Source organism: Myotis davidii, unplaced genomic scaffold, assembly GCF_000327345.1.
Source record: "Myotis davidii unplaced genomic scaffold, ASM32734v1 scaffold73, whole genome shotgun sequence".
In the NCBI taxonomy this organism is placed as follows: domain Eukaryota; kingdom Metazoa; phylum Chordata; class Mammalia; order Chiroptera; family Vespertilionidae; genus Myotis; species Myotis davidii.
This window is the reverse complement of record NW_006286675.1, coordinates 6,614,745-6,630,455: the sequence shown is the minus strand read 5'-3', so window position 1 is coordinate 6,630,455 and position 15,711 is coordinate 6,614,745. Positions and strand designations below refer to the sequence as shown.

Sequence of the window (15,711 nt, the reverse complement as noted above, 5' to 3'; positions counted from 1 at the left end):
TTACAGAGAAGACGGGAGAGGGACAGAGAGTTAGAAACATCGACAAGAGAGATCGATCAGCTGCCTCCTGCACACCCCCCACTGGGGATGTGCTCGCAACCAAGGTACATGCCCTTGACCGGAATCGAACCTGGGACCCTTGAGTCCGCAGGCCGACACTCTATCCACTGAGCCAAACCGGTTCGGCAAAAGTAAAGGTTTTTATGTGACTTATTATTTATCCCACAAATCAAGTAGATTTCTTTACAGCTCTCCTGGCATGCACACGGCTTTCAAGTTCTCCTTTCCCACTCTTTGAGCAGATAAACAGTTCCCTCTTCCCCTCTTTCCATTAGCAACCAAATCTAAGCTCATGGTCTTTCTTTTTAGAGGCAAACTGGAACACATCATTTCAAATAAACTTAAAATATTTCTCCCACAAAGAAGATTCAAAGACTTTCTGGAATAAGTCTCATGCTTCTTATTGATAAAATGATCTACCACTATACTCGAATGATGTTTCATACTGCAATTTCATTTTGAGCCTTAGTACCTACTGTGCAATTCCAAACTGTTGCAACTGCAGTATTCCTTACATATTTTATATTGATTTTCCCTAACATGAGTTAATGACCTTTTTATGCACTAAAATTAACTTTCTCACATTTCCATTACACATAAATGTTTAAGATTTTAAGAAGCCTCTCCAGAAGGTGTTACTCAGAATGTTACCCTATACTGATTCTCAAATCCTGAATATAAAAGAATAAATTTAAATAACTAAGTTTTATTTATTCGCTGATTAAGTCAGATTTATGACCTCCCCTCCCCATTTCAGCTACTGTGAATTTTGAATGAAACAGCCTCAATTGTAACAGAAGAAACATCTGTTGCTTTTTTTCTTCACAGAGCTTTCCTAACTGAAAGAAAGGCTCTCTGCCTGACCTCCTCTCCCTCTCTCATTCCCTCTCCCCACCCACACTAAGTTGCTTAAAACTTTTTTCCAAATAAATGTATTATTTAACATTTTACTGCATCTACTTAAAATGTCATAGTTTACTTAGAAACATTGATTTCCTTATTAAAGTTCAAAGAATGAGTAAATGTTATATATATCCAAAAACAAGAGATGTGACTGGTAGGATATTAATTGTAACTCAAACGCAGACTTCAAGAGTATTCTTGAAGTGACCAACTCAATCAAGTTGTCACACATTCCAGGCTCACTCGGTATTGTTTAGGGTTAAGATTTTCTTCACAGTATGCAGATTCACATAGGATCTTGCATGTTATATATTCTTTGCCAATCCAACACTAACATAATGGCAGTCACTACCCCAAGAGGCAGACAGCAAATGGTGCCACCCACACTCTCACACTGTGCCTCATAATAAACCATAAAGCTGTGGAATGCACCGGCCCCTTTATGTGCAAACAATGCCCAAGCTTCATTAGAATACAGCTGACATTTTCAAAGCACAAATACTTTTTAAGAAAAATGTACTGGGGGGAAAAAAGAAATGAAACAGCCATAGAAGCTGAAATGTTTTTTTAAGTGTCAGGTTTATTCCAAGGATCCTGAGGAAGCATATTTTACTGTTGACAATTTAAAAGTTTTCATAAATGAAAAAAGTGCATAGTTGCGGGCAAAGCTTATTTTATTAACTACTGGAAAGAAATGAAAGTAAAAACTATCATTTGAATTGCATTCACAAGCAATTAACCATGAAGTACCTTTAAAATTATGCATTTCCTCAACTGCTTCCTTAGTTCCTGGATGAAGAAAACTGAGCTCCGGAATTATTTTCTCATTTTAATTGATTTATATAAGTAACTGAGTGATAAACTAAGCTTACTCTACCCTTCCCCCCAATCCCAACCCCCATACTCTAGTTTTCCTGTCTGCAACAAGCAAGGACGTCTTGAATTCAGCGTGCTCTTGGCTACTTATCAATGTAATTTTGCTGCAGTTGAAACTATATAAAATAAGCGCTGTAAAAACTCACCCAGCAGTAAGAAACAAAATGATCTCTCTTACCTGGTCTAAAGAAGCATGCCTCTCACTGCAGTACCCACAACACTCTACAGTCTTTGTTACCATTCACTGGAAACTTGAGACTGTGTCAGACATAAGCAATCGAGCACAGGAAGCTCAATTTAAAATACTGAGTAAAACTAAAAAGATGCTCAAGAAAACTGGTGAGTTAACTGTCTTTCAGGAGACCTATGAATATCATCTAATACAAAACAACACTTCAAAAGAAACTGAAAGTGCAGCTCTTAGAGACAAAAGGGACATTTTAATGTAAAATCTTGCTTTTTTAAAGTAAAGGTTGATTAAATTATACCTAAAATAAAAGTAGTGAAATAAAATGCCTAACTCCGTTTTTCTAAAAAGCACTTGAATTTTAACTAGCTAAAAAATAAGATTAAACTTACTCATGAAACCTGCATAATTCGAATTGTACATGTCAGGATACTGGCTGGCTCCAAAGCAGTCAAAACGCAGGAGACCTTAACGCATCTTGAAAGCAGAGCAAAAACACCATGAGTTTCAGAAAGAAAAAAAAAAGCCAAACTCTTGAAAAATTGGTCTGGGCTTTTCAACCTGTAATAACTGTCCAGCTCTTCAGGGAGGAAAAAAAAGTCCTGGTCCTGCCCCCCGAGATAGGAGGCTATGCTTCAATGCCAAAATGAATGACAGGCCCATTTCTGATATCAACAAAGAGCAGCTTAGTTGGGCTTGGTTTTTTTTTTCACTTTTCCACATAGTTAGAAGTTCTACGTTTTCAGGTTAGTACCTTTATATCTAGGGTTAAGTACCTTTCTCCATTTTCTCAAGAGAGAACCCAATTATGTTGTCCTAGTTATTTATGAGTAAAGATACAGACCTAACTATTTTACTCAGTTTTTCCTGGGCAGGAAACCGAACAAAAGATGACCTCTGAAGGTGCTTTCAAAATCTATCCTTTGCCATGTCAGGTTACCATAGGACAAATTATTAATATTAATAAATTTTTCCTGCTTCCGGATTTCTGGGCACAAGGAGAAACAAAACGTAGGTAAGAAACATAAAAATAAGGTAACTGAGACTATAAAAATTTCAACTACCTAAATGTAAAAATTATTCACTAACGTACATGTCTATGATTATACAAATTCAAAACAATAAACTCTTCAATCAACAATATATGTTTATTGAATGTCTATTATGAGCCAACCACTATTCTGGGCTCTGGGGATAAAGCAGTGAACACAACAGACAAACCCAAACAAAGACCCTGCCTTCAGGGAGTTTATCAGTTTCTATCCGAGCTCCCTTGTGCACCTCTCCGAGATGAGTGAGGCACCTCTGCTTATTCACTTAGTTACCACTTCATCTGAATGATGCCCTCTGACCATGCGCCTCGCCAACAGAGGGAGGATTGTGCTTAGTTCAGGGTCCTATTCCCAGGGTTTAAAACAGTGCCTGTTAGACACTCAAACATATATTCAATGAAACAGATCAAAGAGAGGCTTTTCTTAGTCAAACTTTTCTTTGCAAACAGACTACGTACAAGTTACTCTTACATATCGATAGAGAATGATACCACATAAGGGTGCAAATTAAACTGGGTTACAAATATAAATATATATATATTCACTTAAAATTGAAAATACAACCTATATAAGCTTTGTATTTTTTCAGATTCTAAAATCTGCTTTCACTATCAGATATAAAATCACTATAAGATGTGAGTAAAGGCCAAAACCGGTTTGGCTCAGTGGATAGAGTGTCGGCCTGCGGACTGAAAGGTCCCATGGTCGATTCCGGTTAAGGGCATGTACCTGGGTTGCGGGCACATCCCCAGTGGGAGGTGTGCAGGAGGCAGCTGGTCCATGTTTCTCTCTCATCGATGTTTCCAACTCTCTATCTCTCTCCCTTCCTCTCTGTAAAAAATCAATAAAATATATTTTAAAAAAAAGATGTGAGTAAAGGAATTGGTTAAAATTTTCTATACACTAAGTTTTTATGGGCTATCAGATTTTAGAGGACATTTGAATAAAAAAAGATGATGCATGCCTAACCATTTTTTATACAGCACCGAATCAGTTTCATGTATTAAAATCTTACATGTTGCTCTGACTGGTTTGGCTTAGTGGATAGAGCGTCGGCCTGTGGACTGAAGGGTCCCAGGTTCGATTCCAGTCAAGGGCATGTATGTACCTTGGTTGTGGGCATATCCCCAGTGGGGGGTGTGCAGGAGGCAGCTGATCGATGTTCCTCTCTCATCGATGTTTCTAACTCTCTATCCCTCTCCCTTCCTCGCTGTAAAAAATCAATAAAATATATATTTTTAAAAATCTTACGTTTACATCCATTTACATACTCATACGAAAAATGTTTAACTTTCCACCTTGCTTCTGGTCATCTTGATTGCCTTCTAGAAACCACACAGAAAATAAGCACTTGCCTCTAACTTATCAGATCAGCCAGAAGTGCTCACCATGCTACCCAAGGCCAGGATATCCAGGGGCTAGATACCTACTCTGTTCCATTCTTCCCCCCACCGCCCCCAATCAGGCACTTGTTTTATTTTTTCCTTCTTTTTGTTTAAATTTATCTTTATTGTTGAAAATATTACAGATGTCCCCTTTCTTTCTTTCCCCCTTGACCCCTCTTCTCCCCACTCCCATCCCCTCCCAGGCCTTCACCCCACTACTGTCTGTGTCATGGGTTATGCATATATGCATATAAGTTCTTCGGTTGATCTCTTCCCACATTTAGTATATGTTCTAACAATAAACCAAACAGCAACTCAAGGTCAAGAATACATGTGATGGCTGAGATCAAGTACAGACAAAATAAGGTGGGACCAAAGTAGGATTCCATAGTTCCTGCAAGAGCAATTCTTCTTTTCCCTAGCTATCATTCATTCTTTCCTTCAACAAACACTTACTGAGCACCAGGCACTGAGCTAGACAAACTGACCTGCTCCATGGATCTGGCCTTAAGCCTATCTCTAGTCTTTCATAGATTTCCTTCTCCCTGTTTGCCTTTCTTGCCAGTACCCTTTCCCTAGTCCCAGGTCTGCCCTTCACTCTATTCCCAAGCCTTTCTTGCCCGGCAGCATAATCACTACCTCCTGTGTCTTTTAGACTTATTCCCCACAAGTGAATGACACACTGTGCGGAAATAAAACACACCTTATGTAGATCCTCTCAAATAACATTTCTTTAATCTTATGCAGAAAATCCACTTAAGCAAAATATTATTTACAAAGACTGATTAGCTGAAAAACACCAAAGGGAGCTAGCTAGACAGTCTCTCCCCCAGATTTATATGCTAATTTATTTGGACTAGAGTTTGCTATGTTCCTTGGCAACCTGATCAAATATTAACTACATTTTACAAATACATTTATGTTCTATAGACAGAAATGACACTACGATAGCACAATAATAGTTTTTTTTGTCCCATTTCTGCTAAAATATCTACCACATCCATATTATGGAAGGAATGGAAATTAGTCATGTGATTTCCTATACATATTCACATTTTCAAGTAAAATGTCTAATCTTGTTTGTTTCCCTAAACACACACCACTTCCCTGATTAAAAAAAACCAAAAGAAATAAGAGATACAACTTCTACTGTCCTCACAATGTCTAGAGGTACAGTATCAAAAATATTGGTAGCCTTAGCCACAGGTGGGTATTTAAATTTAAACTGATTAAAGTTAAATTAGAATTTTAATTTCCCAATTGCACTAGACACATGTTAAGACCTCAAGAGCCACACATGGCTAACAGTTACTGTATTAGACACTGCAGATACAAAACATTTCCATCATTGCAGAAAGTTCCATTAAACAGCTCTGGTCTAGACCCGTGGTCGGCAAACTGCGACTCGCGAGCCACATGCGGCTCTTTGGCCCCTTGAGTGTGGCTCTTCCTAAGCCTTAGGAGTACCCTAATTAAGTTAATAACAATGTACCTACCTATATAGTTTAAGTTTAAAAAATTTGGCTCTCAAAAGAAATTTCAATCATTGTACTGTTGATATTTGACTTTGTTGACTAATGAGTTTGCTGACCACTGGAGACAATAACTGCTTTAGAGAAGGAATATGGTACATTAGAGAAAGAAAGAACATTGGAGTCAGAATGCTTCATCCAAATTCAGGTATTAATTTAGTTATAAGGGATAGAAATTCAACTCAACTACTTTGACTTGAAAGGAAATTAGTTGGCTCACAGAATGCAGGAAAGGGCTAGGAAACCATAAAAAAGAACAAGTCACTGGCCCGCTGGTGTGGCTCAGTGGATTGAGCATCGTCCCATGCACCAAGAGGTAACTGATTCGATTCCTGGGCAGGTAACATGCCAGGGTTGCAGGCTTGATCCTCAGTGAGGGGCCTGCAGGAAGCAGCTGATCCATGTTTCTATCTTTCTCTCCTTCTCCCTTCCTTTCTCTCTAAAATCAATAAAAAACATGTCAAAAAAAAAAGAAAAAAGAACCAGTCAGAATAAAGAAAGAATACACTAACTGAAATGAAGAATGCATTACAAGGAATCAACAGAATAGATGAAGCCTAAAATCAAATCAGCGATTTGGAATATAAGGAAGCAAAAAAATACCCAATCAGAACAGCAACAAGAAAAAAGAATTTAAAAAAAAATGAGGATAAGGTAAGGAGCCTCTGGGACAAATTCAAATGTACCAGCAATCACATCATGGGGTGCCAGAAGGAGAAGAGGGAGAATAAGAAATTGAAAACCTATTTGAAAGAATAATGACAGAAAATTTCCCTAACATGGTAAAGGTAATAGATATACAAGTCCAGGAAGCTCAGAGTCCCAAACAAGATAAAGTTAAAGGGATTAAGAAGTACAAATTGGTAGCTGCAGAACAGTCATGGGGATGTGAAGCACAGCAGAGGGGATATAGTCAATATTCTAATAGCATATGTATGGGGTCAGAAGGCAGGCCCACACCAAGACACATCATAATTACAAATCCAAAAGGTTAAAGACAAAGAGAGAATCTTAGAAACAGCAAGAAAAAAGCAGTTAGTCTCCTACAAGGGAGCTCCCATAAAACGGTCAGCTGATTTCTCAACACAAACTTTGCAGGCCAGAAGGGACTGGCAAGAAATATTCAAAGTGATAAAAGCAAGGTTATTCTATCCAACAAAGTTATCACTTAGAATCAAAGAACATATAAAGAGCTTTCCAGACAAGAAGAAAAAAAAACAAAATATGAATAAAATTGCAATACATATCTATCAATAATTGAATCTAAATAATAAAATAAATGAACAAGCAGAACCAAAAGACTCCTAGAGAACATTCTGACAGTTACCAGATGGGAGGGTGGGTGGGGGGATGGGTGAAGGATGGGTGAAAAGTTAAAGGGATTAAGAAGTACAAATTGGTAGCTGCAGAACAGTCATGGGGATGTGAAGCACAGCAGAGGGGATATAGTCAATATTCTAATAGCATATGTATGGGGTCAGAAGGCTATGAGATTTATCAGGATGATCACTTAGTAAGTTATATAATGTCTAGTCACGGGGGTGTACATCTGAAACTAATATTATATTGTGTCAACTGTAACAAAAATTTAAAAACAGGAAAGGGTTAGATAACTAAAGTAGGAGGGTCAGGGATGCAGCTAGGTCTCAGGAACTCTAAGGTTGACAGGACTGTGTCTGTCTGTTGCCTCTGAGTTTCTCTCATATCAGCATCATTCTCTCTCACTATCATTCAGCATTCTTCACATAATGGAAAACATAGCCATTGGTGTGTCATTAGTTTTATGTCTTACAGATTTCATTGATCTTCTCTCTTATCCTAGGCCTTAAAATACCAGGAAGACATTCATTGGCTGGTTTGGGAGTATATGGGAGGCAGCCGATCTGTTTCTCTCACATTGATGTGTGTGTGTCTCTCTCTCTCTAAAATCAGTAAAAACAAATTATTGGGTGAGGATTAAAAATATATAAATATAACATGAAAAGTATTTCAGACAAAAATATGGTTCTTTGACCTACCTATGTAGACATATTATTGTTAATTTCTTGATATTAAGTCAACCATCTTTACTTTCTTGAGACAAATGCTACTTGGTTCAAAGTATATAGTTCTCTTAGTATGTTAATTTTATTGCTAATACTTAGGTTTTTGCTTCTATAGTGTGAGACTGATTGATAACTTTCTGTACTGTTGATTTTTATTATCTAGTTAAATCAGTTTTGCTCCATGTACTGGAAGCCTCTAGTTTTATACTCAGAGTGTTTTATTGCCTGGATTATCTATTCATAGAAAAAGGAAAAAGCTTGCCTATAAAACTGTACAATCTCTTTTAAAGTGATATTTTGGACATTTTCTATTTCTTCCAACATAACAGACTTTTTAAGTTTTCTACTTAAAAACAATCAATCTCAGTAATATATATTTCCCCCAAAATAATTTTTTTAATATATTTTATTGATTTTTTACAGAGAGGAAGGGAGAGGGATAGAGTTAGAAACATCGATGAGAGAGAACCATCGATCAGCCGCCTCCTGCACACTCCCCACTGGGGATGTGCCCGCAACCAAGCTACATGCCCTTGACCGGAATTGAACCTGGGACCTTTGAGTGCGCAGGCCAACACTCTATCCACTAAGCCAAACCGGTCAGGGCCAAATAATTTATTTCAGCAATATTTTCAAACTTAACTGCTATAATCTGATCATTTTCAAAAATTCTCTAATATTCCTCTAATGTTGCTAATATTTCCAACATTTTGCTAAATTACTTCCTAGATTTTGTTTATTACAATCAATCTATCAGCTCTTTCAGTTTTACCATATTTCTATCTTCTGGCTTTATTCAATTTTGTTTTTATTTTTATTATATCCCTCTTCTAACTTTGCCTAAATCTGGGAGGTGAGTTCACTGCGTGTTTAGTTCCATTTTAAAATAATAAAGCATCTACACAATTCTGACTGCATCCCATATGTGTGTGTGTGTGTGTGTAATAATTTCTTGTTTGTTTTTTTTAAAATATATTTTATTGATTTTTTACAGAGAGGAAGGGAGAAGGATAGAGAGTTAGAAACATCGATGAGAGAGAAACATTGATCAGCTGCCTCCTGCACACTCCCTGCTAGGGATGTGCCCGCAACCCAGGTACATGCCCTTGACCGGAATCGAACCTGGGACCCCTCAGTCCGCAGGGCGACGCTCTATCCACTGAGCCAAACCGGTCAGGGCTCTTGTTATTTTTAAGTCATTGCAGTTGAAGTTTCTGCTTTGACTTAATAGCTATTTGGGGAAAGGAGTGACAGGCATACTTTTAGCATTAATTTCATATTTTATTGCAATGTGGTCAGATATAAGGACCTCTCAAATTTCTGCTTTACGGACAATATTGAAATTTTCCTGTTTTCTATTATGGTTACCTTCTGTAAATGTTCTAGAAAAGCTTGAGAGACATTCTTTATAAGGTACCGCGTGTGGGAGTTGAAGTAATTTGAGCAGAGTGTTCACTTAGGGGGTGGCAGAGATAGGAAATTGGTTATATATAGGAGATTAACCACATATATAAAGTTTACACTTCTTTTAGAAGACTGTTTGACTTTACAAGAAACTACCAAACTGTCTTCCAAAGTGCCTGCACCATTTTGCATTCCCACCACCAGTGAATGAGTCTGATGCTCTGTATGGCAGCCAGCTGTTTGTTACTGTCAACTTTTTAAGATTTTAGCCATTCTAAAAGGTGTTAGTGCTATTTCATTGTTTTAATTTGCAATTCCCTAATGACAAATGATAGTGAGTTTATCTTTCATATGTTTATTTGCCTTCTGTATATATTCTTTGGTGAGATGTCTGTTTAGGTCTTTTGCCTACTGCATGGGTTCTTTTTATATATATTGATACAAATTTAGGTAGTTGAGTAATTTAATTTTATCCAAAGAAAGGTCTGACTTTTGCCCTTAGCTCCTGGGAGTTTATCTCTAAACCCCTGGAATGCTGATAAAAAAAAGTGTCTTTGTTTATTTTAACTGGGGGCATTGGGCGAGCCAGATAGTAACAATGTGATTCAGGGTGGAGGCTTTGAGTCACACCTACAATGAGATTCAGGGTGGGAGCATTTGAGTCACGTGGTATCAGCTCGACCTCCTGAGGGATTGGAAACAAATCAGCTACAAGAGTACCAGGTCAGGTTAACCTGACTGAACCGCAGGGAAGACTGGACACCAAAGCTCAAGCAAGCTTCTCTGGCTGGCATTGCTCTGTGCACGCTGTCAAGCATCGGTACTGGGAAAGCAAAGCTGTACCTGACTCCATGAGAAAAGAGCAACTAGAAGCTCCACATTTAGTACTTTTCTAGATTGCTCTGTGTGCCTTTTCCCGTGACTGGTTTATTTAAGTCTGTATCCTTCAACTGAAGTGAACTGTAACTGTGAGTATGACAGTTTTCAATGAATTCTGTGAGTCCGTAGAGAATTATCAAACCTAAAGATGGTTTTGAAGACCCTTAAGCTAGTACAGGCAGCCTTTGTACACAGCTAACTTTGCAGTTGGCTAACTTCACAAAGTCCTTTATCAGATATGTGTTTTGCTGTTGTAGCTAAAGAGTCATTGCCAAAGCCAAGGTCACCTAGATTTTCTACTTTTTCGCCTAGAAGTTTTATCTTTTTGTTTCACGTTTATATCTAGGATCCATTTTAAGGTTTAAGGGCCGTCTCTAGGTTCACTATTTTGTATGTGGACTTCAACTGTTCCTTCCAGTCTCATTTGTTAAAAAGACTCTCCTTTCTTCATTGAACTGCCATTCTTTGTCAAAGATCAGTTGACTATATTTGTGTAGGTCTACTTTTTAAAAAAATCATTTAAAAAATATTTTTTTAATTGATTTCAGAGAGTAAGGGAGAAGGAAAGAGATAGAAACATCAATGATGAGAGAGAATCATTCATCGGCTGCCTCCTGCACACCCCCTATGGGGATCAAGCCTGCAACCCGGGCATGTGCCCTAACTGGAATGAAAACCTGACCACCTGGTTCATAGGTTAAGGCTCATCCACAGAGTCACACGGGCTGGGCTATAGTATATCTTTTAATTCTCAAAAATTTCAACCTTCTATATCCAATATTCTCTATATATCAGTGAAATCCTTTAAACTATAAACTTATGTCTTCCTTAACCTCAAGGATGTCTTCCATTTTGCCTTTGATTATTGCTTCTCTTCTATTTAATATTCTCCTTTTTCCAGGAATAGTGTTTATCTACATATTGAGTCTTTAGTCTCTGTACCTACCATTTTCATCTTCTTTATCCTTTACCACTGCTGTATTTTGTAAGAACTTCAACTGCTTTTCTACATCAATGACGTGTGTTTCTTCTGACTCCTACATTGTGGATTTTAATAGTACCTTAAATTTTAATGTTTATGGGTTTTGAGGAGTCTTGAAGGCATTAATGATTCAAGATCCTTTGTAATCATCCTATGTCCCCTAAGTAGAGAGCCCTGGAGTCACTCTACCTGGATTCAAATCTGGGATCCACCTCTTACTAATTATATGATTTTGGGGAAGTGAGTTAACCTATTTACTTTAACTTTCTTGGAGATAATCATTTAATTAGATTTAATTAACTAATTAATGAAAGGTTTTAATACAGTATCTGGTTCTCAATAAGTATTTAGCTATTATTACTATAATCTTTGCTGGTATCTCAGTTGGTTCCCTTCTGTGTCAATCTGTTGTCTCTTCCGTACTATTTTAGATTCACTAAATAATTTCAATAAGAAAGCAAACACCATCTAATAGTATCTTGTTTCCTTTCTCAATATTTTTTAAATATGATTTCCCTCTGTACCTTAAGAATGAGATTTTCTTTTATTTTGCAGAATTTCTTAATAAGCCCATGATGGCTTTAAAAAAATACTGTCCATTATTTGAAAATTGAAAAAGTTATCCAGGTTTGTTGTTTGCTAAGAAAAACATTTTAAAATTCTAGTTGGCCTCTCCCCTTAACTGTCCACCTTGGTATTGTTTGACTTTAACTCTTAGTCCTTAAATTGGAGAAAAGATAGATTCATACAACTCTTAGTCAAATTTCTGGTGTTGAGCAGTCATATAATATTATGGTTCCTATTTTTTTTGGAGATTAAGGATCTTGTTGGGATCCCATTAAAATTATATACTCTTTCTCCAGAACTTAGAATTTTGCTTAGCAATTCAGTCTATCATGGCTTGAAGTCAATTTGTGGATTCCAGATTAAGAATCCTCTGATTTTCTCCCTAACTGGTTTGGTTCAGTGGATAGAGCGTAGGCCTGTGGACTCAAGGGTCCCGGGTTCGATTCCAGTCAAGGGCGTGTACCTTGGTTGTGGGCACATCCCCAGTAGGAGGTGTGCAGGAGGCAGCTGATCAATGTTTCTCTCTCACTGATGTTTCTAACTCTCTATCCCTCTCCCTTTCTCTCTGTAAAAAAAATTCAATAAAATATATTTTTTAAAAAAAAGAATCCCCTGATTTACTAAAGAAGACTCTCCTGATCCCACTGTCTCATTGTATGATGTATGTGATCTGTTATTTAATCCTGGACACTGTGAACAGAACACAGTTTTCCCTAATTAAGAGTAGGGCCAAACCAAGAGGTGTTTCAAAAAAAAAAAAAAAAAAAGAGGTGTTTCAGCTGGTGACTGGTATGAGGGAATTATTAAACTGTTCTCTTTACTCTTACAAATATATGAAAATTTCCATACTAAAAAGAGTCACTTATGTGTTCATTTGAATTAGAGCCTGAAAAAATGCATACCACACCCCCGAATTTTCTTCTCTCTGCCCCTTCCTACTACTATTCCTTTCACATCTGAAAGTGCACCATAACAAGTCCACTCCCGCCCCTGCCTTTACAGAAATGTGGTCACCAAGGGAAGCAGAGAGGTACTGATAAGAGATGTGGGAGGGAGTAAAAGAGCCCTGGGTGCTGCAGATAGCAGTTGCAACATCACAGCAGGTAGCTGCCAAGTTTCTGGTTGGCAAAGAGTCGGCTTCCTTAAACTGCGGGATGCAGTAAAGATGGGTAGAAAGTCTACTTTTTTCCTGCCTGCCCCCGCTATTAATTCTCAAGGATCTGTTTTACTTTTACAGTGGGGCCTTGACTTACGAGTGTCCCAACTAACGAGTTTTTCGAGATACGAGCCGTCTCTCGCTGATTTTTTTGCTTTGAATTGCGAGCTAAAATTCGGGTTACGAGCCAGCTTCAGATACCCCATCGCTAGTTGGCACAGCGAATGTCACAGTGAATGCCACAACATCAGCCCAGCATCACGTGTCTCACTCGTTCACTTTTTGATTTGACATACGAGTAATTTGAGTTATGAGCTCCATCACGGAACGAATTAAAAGTCAAGGCCCCACTGTACTTACAGAAAATACTCAGGTCTGGCATATTTTAATTTATGTTTCTAGTTTCTGATTCTATTTGCAACTCTGCTTCTCTGTGTATTTTCACCTATTTGAACTATGGGACAACAAAAGAGATGGGTCTCCCTCGTTGGCTACAAGCTAACCCCAGGCTTCCCAGAGTTGAATTACTGAGGCTAAAATAAAAGGTGCTACAATAATCTGGCACATGTTCAACCTATGAACAGCATATAAGTGGAAGAAATAGCTTCTGATCTATTCTTGCCTCCCTTAACTCTCAACCATACAATTTCACATAGATAGAAATATGCTTATTGAGCCCTAACCAGTTTGGCTCAGTGGATAGAGCGTCAGACTGTGGACTCAAGGGTCCCAGGTTCGATTCCGGTCGAGGGCATGTACCTTGGTTGCAGGCACATCCCCAGTGGGGAGTGTGCAGGAGGCAGCTGATCGATGTTTCTCTCTCATCGATGTTTCTGACTCTCTCTATCCCTCTTCCTTCCTCTCTATAAAAAATCAATAAAAAATATTAAAAAAAAGAAATATGCTTATTGATATTATTGAGCATATAGAGCATAGTAAAAAAAAAAAAGTGTTATTTTCTCTCAAGAAATCTCTAAACCAGGTTAACAATATCAAGAAACTGTCAAGGGATGTAGGGTTTAATCCGAAGCATTGTAGCAACCAATTAGAAATATTCAAGTTTCTCCATAATAAAGTGCACATGATAAAACTCATGAATTAGTGAGATAATACATCAGTTATCAGAGACACTCTTAAACTGAAAAATGAGCGAGCACACAAACAGTATTAAAAGCAATTAGCACAATGGGGTGGATTGAGATTATTTAGAGGTATTACTTCTTTAAATTCCTCTGGTCTTGTCAATAATGTTTCATGTTAATAAAAGATTTCCTGAGAAAGACATGCACACAGAGCAATGTGCCAAGAAGAGTGACCTCTTATCTGAAAGATGTGATTTGAATTGTCTCTACCACTTGGGAAATTCAATTGCTTTGAGCCTTAGTTTTCAAAAATGGGTGTATTGTACTTCTCTTGCAAGAAGGCTGTGCAGATTAAATAAGAAACATAACAGGCTTATTAGCATGGTCCCTGGCAAATAGTACTCAAAACACAACAGGATTTTTATAATAAGTAGATGGAACTTTTCTTTCAGAGGTTAATCCCTTGAAAATGCTGAGATAAAACAAGGTGGCAAATAAGGTCAAAGATACTCCAGCACAGCTCTTAGAAAATAATAGGCTTCATAATTTTTTTTTTCTTTCATGGTTGACAAGAAGGAAGCAGATATTATCTAAGGTAGGCAGGAAACAGGTATACCTCCAAAAGTTATCTAAAAAGTGATAAAGCAAGCTTTTGAATCCTGGAATTCCTAGCCATTTATCTACCTACATCAGTATTTCTTTAACATTCATCATGATCATGATGATGAAGAAGAAAAGATGGAGGAAGAGAAAAAGTACATCCTATCTAATAATGACAAACATGGTAACTAACCATACCTCTGCTATGCCTCCTATTGGCTAATCAGCATGATATGCAAATTAACCACCAACAAAGATGGCAGCTAATTTGCATACTGCAGGCAGGGTGGGACAGCGCGAACCACCAGCGCACCACCATCCAGGGCAGGCCTGCCGCCCCAGGACCCCATCGGTGGGTCCCCGGCGGCAAGGCAGGCCCACCCCAGAAGCCGCCTGATATGGTATTAACTCTATCAGTAAGCACTCTGAAAATCAGTGGCATAAATGCACCAATTAAAAGACAGATTATGAGGGTGAATCAAAAACAAAACCCACTTTAAATATAAAGACACATATAGATTAAAAGTAAATGAATTAAGCTGCAGCCTGTTTTTCTCAGTGGATACAGCATTAGCCCTTGGACTGAAAGGTCCCAGATTAGATTCCAGTCAAGAGCATGTACCTCAGTTGCTGGCTTGACCCCCCAGTCCCTATCAGAGCATGTGCAAGAGGCAACCAATCAATGTGTCTCTCCCTTTCCCTTCACTCTCTCTAAAATTCAATGGAAAAATATCCTTGGGTGAAGATTAACAAAAACAAAGTAAATGGATTAAGTAACATTAAAGAGATTATAAGAAAAATATATTCCAAATTCCGTTAGTTGTATAATGGTTATGTTTAAATTATTAACGCCTAAGAAATTGGGTGAAGGACACATATGATATGCTGTAGTATTTTATAGTTTTTTTACATGTATGAGATTATTTCAAATTAAAATATTAAAACAATAAAAAGTTAATAAAATATTAATTAAAATGTATCTGCATTACATGAACAAATCT

The 15,711-nt window shown here is 37.7% G+C and overlaps 1 protein-coding gene across 8 annotated transcripts in view; it reads right to left on the bottom strand.

Annotated features, from left to right (window-relative positions):
• The window catches only part of TFDP2 (transcription factor Dp-2 (E2F dimerization partner 2)), a 110,433-nt gene that overhangs the window by 57,299 nt on the left and 37,423 nt on the right, over positions 1–15,711 (bottom strand). For 3 of the 8 annotated variants that reach the window (XM_015560407.1, XM_015560408.1, XM_015560406.1), the window contains exon 1: positions 2,419–2,572. The exons of 4 other annotated variants lie outside the window; for them this stretch is intronic. Coding sequence is in view for 1 of the 4 variants with exons in the window: in XM_015560406.1 (XP_015415892.1) it covers positions 2,419–2,449 (31 nt within the window). In the remaining 3 variants the exon portion in view is untranslated. Of the gene's footprint in view, positions 1–2,017; positions 2,096–2,418; positions 2,573–15,711 lie in introns of those variants that run through there. One more of the 8 variants, XM_015560410.1, reaches the window with a different exon arrangement.